This window comes from Musa acuminata, chromosome BXJ2-6 (assembly GCF_036884655.1).
Source record: "Musa acuminata AAA Group cultivar baxijiao chromosome BXJ2-6, Cavendish_Baxijiao_AAA, whole genome shotgun sequence".
NCBI classification, from domain to species: domain Eukaryota; kingdom Viridiplantae; phylum Streptophyta; class Magnoliopsida; order Zingiberales; family Musaceae; genus Musa; species Musa acuminata.
This window is the reverse complement of record NC_088343.1, coordinates 2,269,183-2,286,634: the sequence shown is the minus strand read 5'-3', so window position 1 is coordinate 2,286,634 and position 17,452 is coordinate 2,269,183. Positions and strand designations below refer to the sequence as shown.

Sequence of the window (17,452 nt, the reverse complement as noted above, 5' to 3'; positions counted from 1 at the left end):
GGGAATGCTGGCTTAAATCTTATAGAACATGCAAGATGGAACTCAACAAAAGTATCTGAAGGCTGCATTTGGTGCAGGGACCATGCATGATCTAAGATCTCTGTCCGGTACATCTAATATAATGGTTCCAAGTACAAATCAGATAAGAATTTTCATTTAGCATTTATGTAAATTTCAAAGAATTATATGCTCTGCAGGTAAACCAATATATATGATCAGCCAACATTACTTGGAATACATTTCTCCAGATCCAAGCCAGTATTGTGGATGTATGTGTGATATTAGCCTCTGAAGCATTTGATATCTGGTACACACGTGATGGCATGGCTTTCGATGCTCACTAAGGTCAGTCTTTACCTTCTTCTGTTCAATCATAACATTCTTGTTTTGATTTTGCACCTGTTTTACTGGATCTTTGTATGTCTCTGTTTCATCACCAAATCAGTCTCTGGATAATCTTGGCCTGTATCAGTCTGTGGATAAGCTTTCCCATCTTTTGACTCACCCATGTGCACCCAACCAGGAGGCATATGAACTCTTAACAATCAATTCCTCATCAAATGCAGAAACAATGAGGAGGAATCCTGGAAAGGGAACCACAGTACCAATCCATCTTCCAAATCCCAGTCACCAATGGTTTCACTTTGATCATTAATTTATCTCTCCATTCCATCCATACATTGAGCAGTACATTAAAAAGTGATTTGGTAAAATGTAATGCATAAAGTGCTGTTAGCACTATAAAAGAGGATGCAGAGTAAAGATGCATCCACTAATGTCTTCTAGTATGGTTCCTGCTTTAACAGCTAGGCACATCATAATTTGACAGGGTAATTCTATTAATTCTCCATTTTCCTTAGGAATAGTTCATCTTTTGTTTACCTTGTTTCCAAAAGTAAAGGAGTCTCATCCTTGTCTTGCTAGGATGCACATCCAAGAAGCAAAGAAGAACCCAACTGTGGATCAAAATATATAAATATGCACTATATTTATATTTTAGATTTATGCCTCACAACTGTTGAGAATCATAGTAATAATATCCTCTAAATTATCATAGAAATCTCTAATTAATTTTTGTCACAGGTTTTAAGATTTATTTCAGAATCAGCAAGCACTATTTTGAGAAACAACTTTTAAGTTTTTTATTATAATTTGATAATATATACATTTTGGTCTCATTTTCAATCACATATATTGGAAAATAGTAAAGTAGGAAAAAAAAAACAAGATTTAGTTCGTCCTTTGCAGCGTCCTGCTTCCGGATCCTATGTTTTTAATGAGCAACCAGACACCAAAAGAAGGACTCTCATTCAAATAGGTGTGGGACCCATATCTTCCAACCAATAACAATCCTCGTTTCCGTGTTAGGCTGCTCAGCCATGCACAGGACAACCCTCGTTCCTCGACGGACCAATCTCCTGAGACAGACAAAAACACACACACACACACACACGCACTCTCTCTCTCTCCCGCTCTACCGAAACGACAAGAACAAGCATTGGCGTTAGGATCTGTCTCTGTACTACTGCACGAATTCCCAGCAACACCGCGGCAGATCATCTCCTCATATCAACATCATGACCGGTTCCTTTGTTCCTTGTGAAAGAAAGAACAGAGACTGCCAGGAGATTAAGCAGGACCCCTAGTGGCGTTAAATTCCTGATCTATCTATTATTTTCTTTGATATCATCGTTCCTCCTTTTCCTTGTCCCAGAAATGGATTACCTGCACACATTGGAGTGATGATAAGCTTCGCTTATCTTTCTTCTACGCTTCAGACGTTCCTCAGCTGGTCCTGCTCTGGTCCTCGTTGGTTTGGGTTGTCATGCCCTAACTCTCTCTCTCTCTCTCTTAATCTCATTGTTCCTGCTTTTCCTTGTCACAGGAATGGATTACCTGTACGTTGGAGTCATGATAAGCTTAGCTTATCTTTCTTTGACGCTTCAGGCATTCCGCAGCTGGTCCTGCTCTGGTCCTCATGGTGTGGGTTGTCATGGCCTCTAATCTCGTCTCTCTCTGCTCCCCCCTCTCTCTTGCTCTAGGTTTTCTTTCCTGTAAAATTATCTGCACATTATGCCCATCATTCCTTTGCATGGATGGTCTAGCAATAATCCTTTATCTTACAGATGGGAGGCCTAGATTTCATTGCTAGAGATGTTAATGGAGGTTGTATTTTTGCTGGGCAAGAGGATTGACATGCAATTATCCTTGAAATGGATTCTTCATTGTCCAAGAAATGCATCGACGATGATAAAACCCCCCCTTCGAAGATTTGGAACATCTTGTCAACCATTCCTGCTTTTATCTTAAAATTCCAAACTTTTGATTGCTTTCACTGTTTTAAGGAATGTAATAGAGCAATACATTGGGTTGCTAATAGAGGAAGGATAACACAATCTATCTGTCTTTGGAAAGATTCGGATTTAGCATCGCCATATTTTATACATTAGCACCTAAGATCCGAATGATGAGAGACTACACCTTAACGCAAGCAGCTGATTAGAGACAGGAGGAGGAAGAAGGAGGTGTTCTGATAGTTCCAGCTTACTGATCATCATAAGGAAGACATTTCGGTGGTCCGTGAGATGCAGTCCTCTTCTTGTTGGTTTCCGGCACATGGGAGAGCCAGCAGACTGCTGCTGCTACTGCAGCCCGAGTCGTTTTCCAATTCATACGACGAGAACAGAGAACACAAATATAGTTCATACATCAGAGAACACAAATGAGTTCCTCGGATCGCAAGGTTGGCCTCCATGAAATCCTATCTTGTTCATGGTGTGAAATGATGCTCAAAGAAGAAGACGAGGGTTTATCTTCTTCCTTCTCTTCCTTCCTCGTTGGGTTTCGGTGGCTGAAGCCTCTTACGGTGGTGTGTATTGGATACGTAAAACACGGGGGAGTACGTTGCTTTCTTTCCGCGTTCCCCGTCCGCCCTACTGTCATTGGTCCACAGTTTGGCTCTTCCCTCCTCCCTCCTCTCTCTCCCCTGTGAGGTGGAGAAGGACGTGAAGGTCATTTCACCAAGCAGGGCGGGCGACGGAGAAGACATCAAGAGAGAGAGAGAGTGTGTGTGTGTCAATAGTTGGTGTGGCTGAGTAAAAGAACAGAAAGAAAGAAATAAATACATGCACTGTACAGTCTTTGTATCTCTCTTTCGGATCAGTAGAGCAGCAGAAGAGTGATGGAGAAGGAAGAGAAGGTGCTCTCTTCTGCTGCCCCTAGGAGCAGACTCGGAGGACCTCTCCAACCACTAGCAGAAACAGAAGATGGAAGCTGCAGCACCCAATGGCGGAAGGCTTCAACACATTGCAGTTGTAGATGATGAAGACGATAGAGAGAAGCTGATGAATGCTTCCTAATTAACCTCGAGGGTTTTGCGTGTGCAGTCTGCGATATTGGCGTAGTAGGCTCAATCATTCTCTTCCATCTTTACCTCTCTGTCTCACATCGTAGACATTTTTGGCTATTGCTGTTGTTCCTGTGCACATCTGGTGCTTTGTCTCCGTCTTCTCCTCTCCATTGTCCCAACCATGTCGAAGCGATTATGGTTGAGTTGACATGCTTGTCTCCTACCACTTCCGCAGCTCTCCCATTTGTGTTATGTTGCTTTGTTTCCCCTTTTGTCTCATGTTTTTGTTTTGGTCCTCATTGATGGGAAGCTTTGTTTGGTGATATGACCATAATCTACAGAAGCAGGTAACGATCAATGGAACAGAGGTTCTCCAGTCTCGCATTGCATAATAATAATATCATAACCTACTAATTTTCTCACGTAGCCTTTATTCATCAAAGGCCTAATTATGTCTGTCCCACATGCGGCCCAAATGTTGTACTTACCAATTGACGACAACGCCCACCTCCGACACTCTAATCACACATAGATCGTTCCATCCCGGCTTGCCGCCCTGACTCCTGCTCCAAAAAGCTCCGTGATTTAGGGTTTCAGATATGGGGATCGGAAGAAGAAGAAGCAGCAGCAGAGGAACAAGGGTCTCGCCGAGGTCTCTTGCTGTTTTCTGCTGCACTCGGTTTCTCACGGTTCGGCTGCCATCCGCTCCCTTTCTCCGGCAGGTTGAGTCTTGATCTGGATTTCTTGCTGCGGTTGCTATAAAGATTCGATCTTGGTGAGAGTATGCTGAGAACTCACTCAGTTTCTGTTTTCAGCAAAGAGTTCTTTTTTCTGTACTGATCAGGGAGCAAATTTTTTTCTTTGGTCTATGAAACAAACTGAGAAATCAAAGAAATTGATTCTAAGTGGTCCAAGAAAGAAACTGCTATTATCAAAGATATGGAAGAGAGGTTAGTAGGTTTCTTCATGATACAAGGCATTGATTCTGTAATACTCTTAAGGTCAATGAGACACAAAACTCAACCCTTACTTTCTTCTGCCATAGTAGATTTTGAATAGGAGACCAGCCTTGAGAATTTACAGTCGTTGTTGACATCAAAGGTTTGAAAGGAAAAATACTTGGCTGTACCTCTACTCCAACATTCCTAGGTTTCTTTGGCACCGAAAGTTCAGGGGATTTCTTCTTCCTGAAGAGTGCCATCCCTTTTGTTCTCACAGAAGTTAAGGATCTTGTTTTCATGGCTAAAGACCTAACCTCACAAGAGATAGTAATTAGATCTAGAGGGGTTGGAAGTTGAATTTAAATAGTCATAAAGTTGCAATTACAGAAAATTAGCTCCTGTTTTCATGGCTGATGACTAGAAAATTGTTTATCTGTTTTGAGTTTTAGGAGATATTTAGCATGCTGCGTAAATTCGAGGAAGGAGTTGTTGAACTATCTTGATGTACAGAATTAGTAAGTACTACTAAAGAGCTTGCAAATAGAGATCTCTATAATCTAGCTAGCTGGAGATCTTTACCTTGTGAGCCTCATTCATGGCAAACATATCCTGATCTTATATGATCTGATCCTTGTCATTAGCAAATTGCACAATGTTAATATGATCGATTGAATGATTCAATTGCCTGTTGATCTTTATGTATGGATTTAAGGAATTGATATCTTGAGCCATTCAAGTTGTAGAAGCTGTATGGTTTAGTCAATCAGCTTGTTGGAAAATTCTGATTTCTGGACCTTAGTTTATACTTACCTTGAAAAGAACAAAAAACGAAAAAGAGTGTCAGGAAACTGTGATCTGCACACTTTGCCGAAGTTTATGAAAAATGTGATCAGGACAACATCAAAGACTGATAGTGTTAAGTTAAACAGTCCTTTTTATGGGCTGAAGGTTGAAGCATCATTATGCTTGACATTATTCTAAAACAAATGCTAGTGATGCCGTTCTGTAATAGCTGAATTGTACCATTACAGTTGTATTCTAAGATCATGTTAAGCATGTAACTGTTGTTCTTAACTGTATACTTGACAGTGCTATCATCTAAAAGGAATAGCTTATATCATGTGTAGTTTGTTGATTTTTTTGAGCTTCTTCAGCAGACTACATGTGTAACACAGTATACAGCTATGAACTCATGTAACAACAATCTTTTAGATTTTAGACTAATTTATGCTAAAAACACATAAGAATGTCAATGCTAGTTCTTCACATCTTGAATATATGAAAGAGCTGAATTCTGTATGACATACTACAAATAATGGTGATTAGAAGCAGAGTTTTATCTGATTGTCCGAAATAGTGATGGCAGCGGCTGGAGGCGCCATTCAGAATTTTATCTGCCAAATTATATAAAATATATGACTTGTCTCTTTATCATCCAAGTGTGAGAGTGCTCAAAATCAGATCTAACATTTGTTCCTGTTTTGCTCTCAATCTTAAAGACTACAAACCATGTTGTACTTTTGTAGTGTTTAAGCTTTGAAAGTATGTATAGAATTAAGTCTTTGGAATTCATTTGGGTTTTTGCTACAGAAATATGATTTATTACTTGTTCTCTTGGGCAATTTTTTGGATCTGCAGGAAGAAGGGAATTCTTGTATCTCATCGGGGAAAAGAACAGTGGCAGAGTAGGCTGTTTCAGTGGATTAAGCGGTTTCGGTGAACTATTTTTTCAAAACTTATAGGATCTAAAATAAATAAGGTAAATGTTGAATCATAATTTGTTAATGATATGAATTTTCTTAGAGATGTTTCATCTAAGAAATCATATAATGAATTTGAACTACTTAGTAGGTGAGGTTGATGATAAACTTGTTATAACAAAATATGTCATTTAATTTTGTGGAGTGTTTAGTTTTGTTGAAATACGAATTTATTTTTTACCTTCATTATTTTTCTAATTCTGACTTGCTTTTTCATTAAACATAATATTTTTATTAATTATAACTTTGTCATTAATAGGATTATACAATTGCTTAAGATTATAAGGAATAATAAATAAAGATATATTTTTCAAATTTATCATTGAAATAACAATTGCTTAAGCTTACGATGGTTTTGTGAATTTATCAAAACATAAGTAATATAACCAAAAAATCTTAAATGACTTACACTTGGCTTTATATGATACCAAGCTTCAAAGGGAGTTCAATTTATAATAATTTTTGTTGGTAAAATATTCAACAGATAAACTACTATTGTAACGATTTATACTCAAAACTGATTTAGAAGATGCTTTCCCTTAATCAAACTTCGTATCATTTCAATGATAGTGTGCAGCTACACAATTTTGATCCGATGTATGTTGTGCTATCAATTCCCTACGAATATATTTTTTTATATAAAAAAAACTTATTTAATAAAAATTTACTAATTTTGCTTATTCGAAGTATCTTTATACATCTATCATTTTGCTTTTTCACAAGTGTATTAAAATTTTAAAATGATTAAATATTTCAGATTTCAGTTCTAGAAAATATATCAAACTCATGTAATTATAATATCAATAAATAATATAAAATATTAATTTTTATTAAATGATTTTATATTTATATATCTAAATAGCATGAATTAATTTAAGATAATTAAATGCTATTCATGCTTTTTTAATAAAAAAATAGTTTCTTACTTTATTTGCTATAAATGTCTCCTTTACATATATAAAGTGTATTAATTTTAAGTAATCTAAAAATTATTATTATTTTACTTAATAATCTTAAACTTTTAATGTTAAGGTGTCTATATTTTAAATACCATAAAATAAACTCATTCCTTTCGGTTACACTAATAATATGCCTTTCAATATTTGAAACATAAAGTCAAAATATCTTATTTTGATTCATGTAAATATAGATACTTTGAGTCATGCAAATATTTATTATAATTAAATCAAATTTTTTTATCTTTAATAGTGCATGAATCATCATCAATATAAAAAATTATGTTTATAATAATTAATTAATTAATTAAATTCTTATTTCCCACATCTTTAAGGAAATATATTTTAGTTATTTTCTTAATAATATATATTTTAATTATTTTATTAATCATATTACACAAATAAGGAAACGGATCAATCCAAATAAGGCAATATTTAATTAAGGTAATTTTAAATTATAAAAGAGTGGATATAATCCTGGTGATTACATTAATCGTGTGAAGTGGGTTAGTGGGTCTGTTTCATAGTTTTTATTGACCGTCATTTGACTTTATATGCATTTTTGGATGGTTTTGATATACTTTTGTGTAATCATCGATTATTTTTTTCTCTTAATATAAGTTAAATTACCATAAATAATACAGTATTTTATATATATAATATGATTAAGGAAATGATTAAAACTGATTTCCTTAATTATGTAGACAAGTTAAAAATTTTATCAATTAATTAATTTATTTTCTAATGAGTGATGTGATTTAAAAAAAAATCAAATAGGTTAAATTTTATTTTTGCGTGCTTTTTAGAAAATAAATAGTTAAAAATTCTTTTTGTATGAATCATAAGAAATAAATATTATAATTCGAGGAGAACTTATTTTCTCCTATATAAAGGGGCATCTCTCTTTGTCATTTCTTACCAAACTTAAGGATTTGTAAACAAATTCTGAAAGAGAGGATTCTCGAGTAGAGGTATGGTTATCTACTCTTTTTTTATAGGCATTTATTCATATTTTGAAATATTTGATATTAGAATTATTATAATTTGTATAACACATAGTAATATATATTTTTAATTTTATAATATATAAATAATTATTATTAAAATATGATATTAGAATGATTAATTAATTTAATATTAATAATAGATTTAATATATTTACATTTCAAGACATTATGTGTGAAATTTTATGATTTAATTAGTTTTATATTTGAAATCATGAATTTAAAATAGTTATTTTATGAAGAAAAATGGGTTTGAGGTTGATTTTTATTTTTAAGAACTTATGAAATTATTGAAATCTAATTTAATAAAAGGATTCAAATTGGGGTCTTATATGAGTTAAGTTTATTGATCAGATCAGTCTGCGTGACTAGGTATAACTTAGCCTATTATGATCCAACCCATAAGATTATGTATGATCTAGGTCATGTGATTAACTACACATGACCTAGCCCATGTGATTAGATATGATTTAATTCATGTAGTTAGGTAAGATCCAGCCCATGTGGTCATGTATGGTCTAATTCATATAGTTAGGCATGCCTTAGTGCATGTGACCAGTTACAACTCAACCTATATGGTTAGGGATGATTTAGCTCATATAGCCAGTATAGTCTATGTGATTAAGTACAATTCAACCCATGATCTAATACATGTGGTTAGACACGACCCAACCAGTGAGCTAGGCATGACCCAATTCAATTATAAGACTCAATCAAACTGTTGAGTGAAGCTTAACATAATCCATGAAATTAAGCATATCTAGTTATATAATTGACACTAGACACATCGTCGAAACTTTATCAAACTCATTGTTCGTTAGCCCAATCTACTACGTGGGATAGACAAGTATGACACATGTGACCTATTCAAGACTCAGGTGGGTCGATTCAGTTTTAACTAGTCCTATATGATATGATCTAATTTTCTCTCATATCCTACTTATTAAAATAGGTTAAAGTTTTCATGATGATCTAATTTTCAAACCTAAATCTTTAGATGAGTGATGACTTTCACGTAATTCAAATTTCATATCACTTTGGTGTCTCTGTCCACTTTGACCATCCAAAATAATTTAAGAAGAGGTCAATTAAATGTGAGTCCAGAGCTGAGACATTGACTTCCAACTCCGAAGCTGTCTCTCCATGATCATGGCAATTAAGTCCAACGCCAACTCCCATGGATGGCTCCATCTTTCCATGTCTCCACATCTACCAAGTCCCCAGAGCCCCATGAGACACAAGACCTGGAAAAGTGTAGCCCTTGATTTGGTCCATGACTTCCTCTTTCCCATGAAACCTGAGCATCTGCAATGTCAACCCATTGCAACCATGCATCTCACCCTGAAATCCTCTATTCGATTTCATGAACATAGCCCAACTCCATGCTGCTGACAACGTTTTATATGCAGTGGAAAGAGAAAGGCCACAGGAAAAGGACACAGACAGCAATCCCTATACAGAAGAAAGCAGCACAGGAACATGAAACTCCCTGCAGTGCAACCGGCAAGTGTGTAGAAAAGATCAAGCAACTAGCAAAAGATGGTGGTTGGGAGATCTGCAACTCCACTCTGTCTTGGTTTCATGGGAGAGGAATTAATGGGGGTATTGAGCTTGCGGCAGAAAAGTTGCTGTGGAAAGTCAAATGGAAGGGAAGAAGAAGAAGAAGAAGCAGCAGCAGCTTTGGATTTGGTGAGAGTGGGAGTTCCTAAAAGATTCATCTCCTCCCAAAAAAAAAAAATGGCAGAAGTACCTTGCCATGTTCATTGCCATTGAATACAAGTCCTGGCAGATACAAGCAACACCCAACTCACTGAGCTTGTTTCTTTATTGTGTTGCTCCCACCATCCAATTGTAATGAGCTCATTTATGTCTGACCCCATCAGCTGACACACCATTAATCTCTCCACCCATCAAGGATCCTCATCTGTCCAGCTTCCTCAAACTGACCTGCAAAATTTGTGTTCTCCTTGTTCTCTTCTTGCAGCGAAGAGAACAAATTGCTACGACCCATCCTCCGGTAGTGCCCATTGCATCAGACACAGGCACCAGATATGTTTCCTGAGATCGATGATGTGGTTCTGGAAGTGAGGGTGCTCTCAAACAAGACAACAAGATCTGGTTAGTATCAGCTTTATCTCTCTCTCTTATCTCTTCTCTCTTCGAGCTTTTCCTTTGATCAGAACATGAACTTGGCCTTGCATGCAAGCATGAAACAGGGGAGCCTTCTCTCTCCAGTTTCACTCCCATTGCCTTCTTTCACACCAACACCACCACCACCTCCTCCTCCTCCTCCTACCATTGTTAATTTTGAGAACAGAATTTCTCCCAGCATCCTCCTCATAATTGTCATTCTAGCAGTCATCTTCTTCATCTCTGGTCTCCTCCACCTCCTTGTGAGATACCTCCTGAGACCCAACAACAGGGAGCCAGATGCCATGAGCAATGCCACAGCTCTCCAAGGTGAGCTTCAGCAGCTGTTTCACCTCCATGATGCAGGAGTGGATCAGTCCTTCATAGACACCCTTCCTGTCTTCCAATACACGTCCATTGTAGGCCTGAAAGACCCATTCGATTGTGCTGTGTGCCTCTGCGAGTTCGAAGCTGATGACAAGCTCAGGCTGCTTCCCAAGTGCAGCCATGCCTTCCACGTACAGTGCATAGATACTTGGCTCCTGTCCCACTCCACTTGTCCTCTCTGTAGGAGAAGCCTTCTTTCTGACTTCTCTCCTACCATGAGCTGTAGTCCTACATTTCTCGTTCTCGAGACTGGTAGTGATAGCTCAAGGGAGTCCGTGTCAACTGCAAATCTTGGTGTCTCCGGAGAGACTGACTTTGAGACTTCGATCGATGAGACATCACAAAAGCCAGTCGAAGTTGCAGCAGTCCCAGTTTCAGAGTTTGCAGAGGCCAAAGTAGTGCCTGTTAAGCTTGGAAAGTTGAGAAGTGTGGATGTCGGTGAAGGAGAAGGTCAAGCAACTACTAGCGGCAATAGCAATCTGGATCAAAGGAGATGCTTCTCCATGGGTTCCTATGAGTATATGATGGATGAGAGCACTTCGCTCCGAGTCACCATCAAACCAACCAAGAAGAAGCCATCTCTCAAGAATCCAGGCCACCGGGTTGCCATGTCCGAATGTGATTGCCACTCAGCAAGAGAGGGATTCCAAGTGTTTGATGCATTAAGAAATGCCGAGTTTGGAACCGGTGATGGTAATGCTAATCTACACAGGAAAGAGAGCTTTTCTGTATCGAAGATATATCTGCGCTCAGGGAAAGATGAACCGATTGCCGAGGATGGTTCAAGGCGGGCTTCGTCTTTCCGATTGCCACTGCACTTGGAAAGAGATGAGATCAAGCTGAAGAAGAGCAATGAATCATATTCGGATGTGGAGGCTGGGAACTGCAACAGCCATGTGGTGTCAAGGCTGGATGAAACCCCTTCATTTGCAAGAAGAACTCTGCTGTGGATTGTAGGGAACAGAACAAGATAGGAATCCATCTCTGATATCAGTTCTGGACTTTGAATTGGCACGAGTAAATCATCTTTGACACTCAAAAAGTTTTTTTCCTTAGCAGTAAAACAAGATTGCATCTGTGATCATTTGATCAATTCAAATCTTTGCATCAGTAATGATGTCGAGACATCCAGGCATAGTATGGTGCATGTTCATGCTTGCTTCATAAGCTTGGACAATTTCTACTAGTATGTCTAAGATTTCATGAACACAGAAATCTGCACACCATTCGATTAACTCTGATGCTTAGATAGATAAGAACACCATCTTCTCTGAAACAAGAAATTATAGACAATGCTGTGTTGGTAGGTTGTATTTCTCGATGCAACTTTCCCTGATATCAGTTACTGCATGACAAAATGCATCTGCTTCTTCTATCAGGAGCTGCACTGAGAATCCATCTGCTGCCATGGATTCACTCGTGCATCACTCGCAAGAACAAGCAGCTCATGATCCCTTGCCATGCTCTCTTTCTTGTTGGGCAACTATCTTCTATCCTTCGACAGTTGGAATGAAGGTAGAGGAGGCTTTTCTGCATGTCGACATGATCTTCACTGCATGTTTCTGCTCAAATTATAAATCTATTTCATCCCTGCATACCATCGCAATTCTAATGTGGGGTGAATCAGAATGTCATAATGGACTAGTGATCTTAACATGGGTACAAAGCTCTGTGATTGTTCTTGATGGTGTTCTAACTGGAAGCCCATGGCTGGAAACACCACAAGCAACAGAACTAATTGCACTGAATGTAAGAAGAAATATGGAAGGTAGAGGAATCAATCAGAGGACTAATTACAATTTGGTGGATATCAGAATGTCATAATTGCAGTTTGGTCTATTCATTGACTTCTTCAAATTTTCCATTGAGAACTGTAATCAAAATCTGCAGTAATAAACTCATCTTTTTTCATGTATATTAATTATTCCTTTAACCAATCATTAATATTGATTAATTGACACTCCCACAAAAGATTCAAGAAGGGGGAACTGTAACTTAAGAGTGCATCTTCCTGCTTTAATCCCAAAAAGTTTGTACTCATTGTAGTTGTTGTTTTAGAAAGTAACTTGAGATCTAAAATGTTGTCCTTGCATTGATAAAACTGATGGACATGATGCTATAGCAAGGCCAGATAATGAAACATATGCCCCCACACAATGAGTACAAATATTTTTGTTGGGGTTAAGATGAGAGTACCAAGATGAGGAAGGTGATGAACAACCATTCAGAAGAGGAAAAGACATTGCCATGGAGGTATTGATGAAGACAAATCAATACATCTTTTTTCCCTCATGAGGTGAGACTGGCATTTGGTGTCTGACATTTTCTAGATAGGTGGAAATGATCTCTGTTTGCAGAAGGTATGAACAACAAGCCCAGAAGGTTGCACATGGGAGTAGGACCATGCAATTGCTTGGAAAGGAACCCACAGCACAAAGGTTGCATCTCCTTCACCTCATCAGAATCCAGGAAGGCTTCATCTTCCCATAAATCCAGGGTTCAACTACTCTGCAGACCAGAAGAACTCTAAAAGGGCGCCTTGCTCATTCCAACAGGAATTCCAAGATGAAATTGTATATTAGCATGCAGTAGATGACTAGATTCTGTAAGTTCATTTCATCATTGGCTTCACTGGCTACAGAATCAGAATGCAGCTCAAGTTGATCTCCTCAAGCTGGCAGAATGAAATAGTGGATTAGTGCTGTTAACATCAGTTGAGTTTGCGACAAGCTTGTAAAAATTAACAATGGAAGTGTCTCCAACTTCCTGCTGGATCGACACAGATCCATGTCCAACAGCGGTGGCAACGAGGACGAGCGATGGCCAGAGAACACAAGGAAGCTGAACAGAGATGAGGTGATTTCTTTTCTAGCAGGCAAGTGACCAGAATCCACAGCTAAAGAATGGTTGTTGGCCATCTAAACCAGTTGACAACATTACAACAAGGGGATGTCAGCATTCTGTCATGGAGCATGAGCAAGAGATCCAGTGAATGTGCCCATATGCTTCAGCTTTGGGACCCTTCTCCCTCCTCAATCATTCAGTACATAATTGAGGGGTGGTAGGTGCTAACCAATGCCTTGGTTTTCCACACACTCCCTCACACCCGACGATGCCCCTGCCGACAGTTCCTAAGGCCAAATCCATTTGACAGTCATCATCATCATCAACAAGGAACAAAAAGGACACAGATCAGTGGTAAGTGTAGGAAAGCAGCAGTTCAGCAGATTCATGAAGGCAATTCAGAAATGAGTATATCCTTAATTTCAGAAACAGACTGAATCGGCTCAAACATAAAGTGTTGCTCAATCATATATACCTAAAAAGAAATCAAACTCTATTAACAATTAAAATTACAGATGGTTTTATGCTGGAAGAGAAGCCAACCCTGAGTTCTTGGCTTTACAAGAATATCGATCGAGAAAGAAGAATGTTGACCAGAATCCTATCCATAATCTTATTGTTCAAGATGAGATAGCAACCTCCAGTATAATGTGTCAAAGATGAAGAACCAGAATTCGGATTATAATTTCTTGAACTGAACAAGCATACTCACATATGATATAGTATCAATGTGTGAATAAATGTTGTTCTCCATTAAAGTGCAGCTGGATAATTAAGCAGTTGAGTACCTTTCCTTCTTCTTTGTTTACTCGTATCAGCTCATCTGCTCTCCGATGAGATCAAGACCGACTAAAAGGAACGATACTCCTTGGAAGAGAAGAAAGTAGAAGTGAATTCCCTGGGCAGACAGCAGGCTTCGAGCCGCAGCGACGAGGAGGAGAAAAGCAAGAGCTAACTCCTTTTTGTAAATCTTGTTTTCCTTCCTAACAGGAGGTAGAGCTTTTCCCTGTTCCTCCTGCAATTTGCTCAGCTCACTGAGTTCACTTTCTGATACACCTTTATGGATTTTTGAAAGACTCATGCTCTTTGATTCCCTCTCTGCTGCTGCTAATAGGTCTGACTCTGATGACCTGCCTGTTTTCTTGGTAACAATCCATTCATATGAACTCCCAAGTTGGAACAATCCTGAGACCATGGCATTGAATTTGGTGACCGACATGGTGTTCTCAAAGAGAAGATATGGCACGATGAACGGAAAAGATCTTGGTGCTGGGAGAATGTTGAGGAAGGACATGAGGACCGGCACATAACAAATTACCCAAACAGGTAGCTCAGCCTCAGGGACGAACATCGTGACGGGAAGAATTACACAAAACAATGTGAAAGAATAGAATGGAAGGATTAACTTCCTTAAAAGAAAGAACAGCAGGATCAAGTTAGCCTTCTTCCATATCGATATCTGTAAAAGATTAAGTTAGAATATGAATTTTCAGATTCACTGAACCGGTTGATGTTCAAGGAGATAACAAACCTTTGATCTAATAATATCTGGAAGACATAAGCGAAATAGGTGCATCGGTCCAGAGTGCCATCGGTGCTGCTGTTTTCGGTAAGCCTCGTAAGATTCTGGGACTTCACAGAGGACCTGCCTTGGCAGATGGAGTTAGCTGGAGAAGGAAGGAAGGATTAAAGGAGCATGAGAGTTTCAGATGGATTTGGTACTACCTTGACATCATTTAGGAAGATGAACTTCCAACCTTTGAGGTGTGCACGAACGGCAATGTCCATATCCTCTACGGTGGTTCTCTCCAGCCAACCTCCTGAATCCTCCAATGCTTTGATTCTCCACACGCCCGCAGTTCCATTAAAACCAAAGAAATTCAAAAGAACTCCATTTACCTGCTGCTCAACTTCGAAATGAAAGCAAAGATTGATATATTGGAGACGAGTCAACAGGTTCTCATCCTTGTTTACGAAACTCCACCGTGCCTGAACTAATCCAAGCTCAGGATTTCCCTGAATCACAGGTAGTACATATGATGTATCAATTGAACTGATGATTACCGACTGATCTATAAGGCATCTTTACCTTAAAATGTGGAATAGTTAGCTTAAGGAAATCAGGATTTGGTTGGAAGTCAGCATCAAATATCGCCACAAACTCGTAATTCTGAACATAATCACAGCCCATTGCTGATTTCAGATTTCCAGCTTTATAACCAGTCCTAACCAACCGGTGTCGGTAGACGATGTTTGTACCTCGCTGACTCCACTTAGAAACCTCTGCTCTGATTAAGATCTGGATGGCCTCGTCGTCAGAATCATCGAGCACTTGGATTAGCATCCGATCTTTAGGCCAGTCGATTTGGCAGACAGCAGAGATCGATTGTTCATACACCTGATCAATTCAAAATTTAGGAGAATCCACCGAACACAGATTGCTTTTGAGGTAGAATCGAGTTCTAACAACATCAGACTTGAAATATCTATCAATTAAATCAGAAAAAGAAGTAGCAGAAAAAGATGAGAAGGTTGGAAGCTAGAATTGAGTTCATTACCTCCCTCTCGTTGCACATGGGTATCTGAATTAGGACCATGGGATACTCATACAACTTGAATGAGTCCCCGTCGATTCTCGGTTTGATCTTCTTGAATTTGATCCAGAAGCAACCAAGGCAAAGGATCATCCTATCTGCTGACTGAATGATGAAGAGAACTATGCATACGTTGGTCAGCATCTGAATTGGGTGGGCAATGTAGTCAGCTCGGAAGAGAAGCCATGAGAGGTAGGCCGAGTGCAGCCACCCTCGGATCTCGGTGGTCTCCGGGATGTGCAGGTTTTCGGGCAGCTGCAAGTTTGGCTTCTGGAAGTGCCATCCGTTCCAGTAAGCAACAAACTCGAAAGCGAGAGCTACCACAGACAACACCAAGAACATCCTTAGAACTCTCAGCAGCAGCCGGCCTCTGCCGGGCTTCTCGCCTTGCGTTTCCACTCCTTGCCGGGAGATCAACCTTTTCTTGATGACTCCAAGCAGAGCCCACAGCGCGGTCGCCGACCAAGCGACGCAACCCACGGCGCGGTGGGCCTTGAGGAGCAAATTCCAGGAGAACTGCTTCGCATTCTTCCCCCGGTCCTTCTCCATGGAGCCGAACGCTTCCTCGTCGGGGCCATCGATCTCGAGCACGGAATAGTTAGGATTCTCCATGGTCACTATCACCGGCGTGCCTTTTCGTGAATTCCTCGTCCACCAGTCGGAAAAATCCAACCTCGGAGCCATTGCTTTCTTCCCGAACTGCAAACCAAACCAACTCAAGAAAGAGATGGCGAAAGAGCTCCGCTCTCCTCGATGGTCAAGACAGCCTAACAACCGAAATCTCGAAATGAAGAACGCCTCCCACAAGCTCCAACATCAAAATCCGGTTTTGAAGCAAGAAGCACTCTTCGACTACTAATGCAAGCGAGGAGAGAGGAGAGAAGGTAGCAGGAGGGGCTGGAGTTAAGGTTGTCTTCTGCCCCTGAGCTCCAATCTTCCACAAGGCAGCATATTGGAGAAAGGTATCTGCAGTTGTAAAGCCTGAGAGCATGTGGGTGTTTCCCAATGCCTCAAACAAGCAAATGCTCCACTGCTTTCAACTTTCCCAGATGCAACCATGGGTAGAATGTGATTGTCTTTACTTCCTTCATTTCCCTGTAGCCCATGCAACCTGCACATTTCTTTCAACAGGGAAGACAACTCACAGTGCGCACTTCAATAACTGCGGGCCACAAGCAATTTCTTAGAAGGCCTCAGTGTGTGGTGAAAGGAGGTTTACTGCAATAAGATTACCTCAAGAACACCTCAGAGGGTCTCTGAACAAGAACTGCACAGGCCAAAAAAGGTACTGAATGAATCAGGCAGCAGCTGTATCCTTTATGATTTGGCAAATGGAGAGCATTCAAGCATTCTATTCGAAGTTTTAGCTTCTATTCCTTTCTTCCTAAATTGAATACTTGGACATTTCCAGATGACTTGTGGGATTTCTCAATATTTAGTGTAATTTTCTGCGAGGTGAACAACATTTTGTGTCAACTGATACAGGA

At 39.3% G+C, this 17,452-nt stretch overlaps 2 protein-coding genes across 3 annotated transcripts; one reads left to right on the top strand and one right to left on the bottom strand.

Moving 5' to 3' along the window:
• Positions 1–9,075: 9,075 nt before the first annotated feature.
• On the top strand, positions 9,076–11,637 carry LOC135613403 (RING-H2 finger protein ATL13-like). Its single transcript, XM_065110430.1, has one exon. It carries the CDS (start codon positions 10,194–10,196, stop codon positions 11,499–11,501), a length of 1,308 nt encoding a protein of 435 aa, XP_064966502.1. The 5' UTR covers positions 9,076–10,193; the 3' UTR covers positions 11,502–11,637.
• A 1,024-nt stretch (positions 11,638–12,661) lies between these two features.
• LOC135614224 (probable xyloglucan glycosyltransferase 5) lies at positions 12,662–16,983 on the bottom strand. 2 transcript variants are annotated; one of them, XM_065111350.1, is made up of 6 exons: positions 15,930–16,983; positions 15,461–15,769; positions 15,097–15,387; positions 14,903–15,016; positions 14,160–14,830; positions 12,662–13,658 (listed from the first exon to the last, which is right to left on the bottom strand). In XM_065111350.1, the coding sequence occupies exons 1-5, from the start codon at positions 16,647–16,649 to the stop codon at positions 14,186–14,188; spliced, it is 2,079 nt and encodes a 692-aa protein (XP_064967422.1). In that variant the 5' UTR covers positions 16,650–16,983; the 3' UTR covers positions 12,662–13,658; positions 14,160–14,185. The 2 variants fall into 2 exon arrangements, with proteins under 2 accessions (XP_064967422.1, XP_064967421.1); XM_065111349.1 differs by lacking the exon at positions 12,662–13,658 and having other exon boundaries at positions 13,844–14,830.
• Between the last annotated feature and the right edge of the window lie 469 nt (positions 16,984–17,452).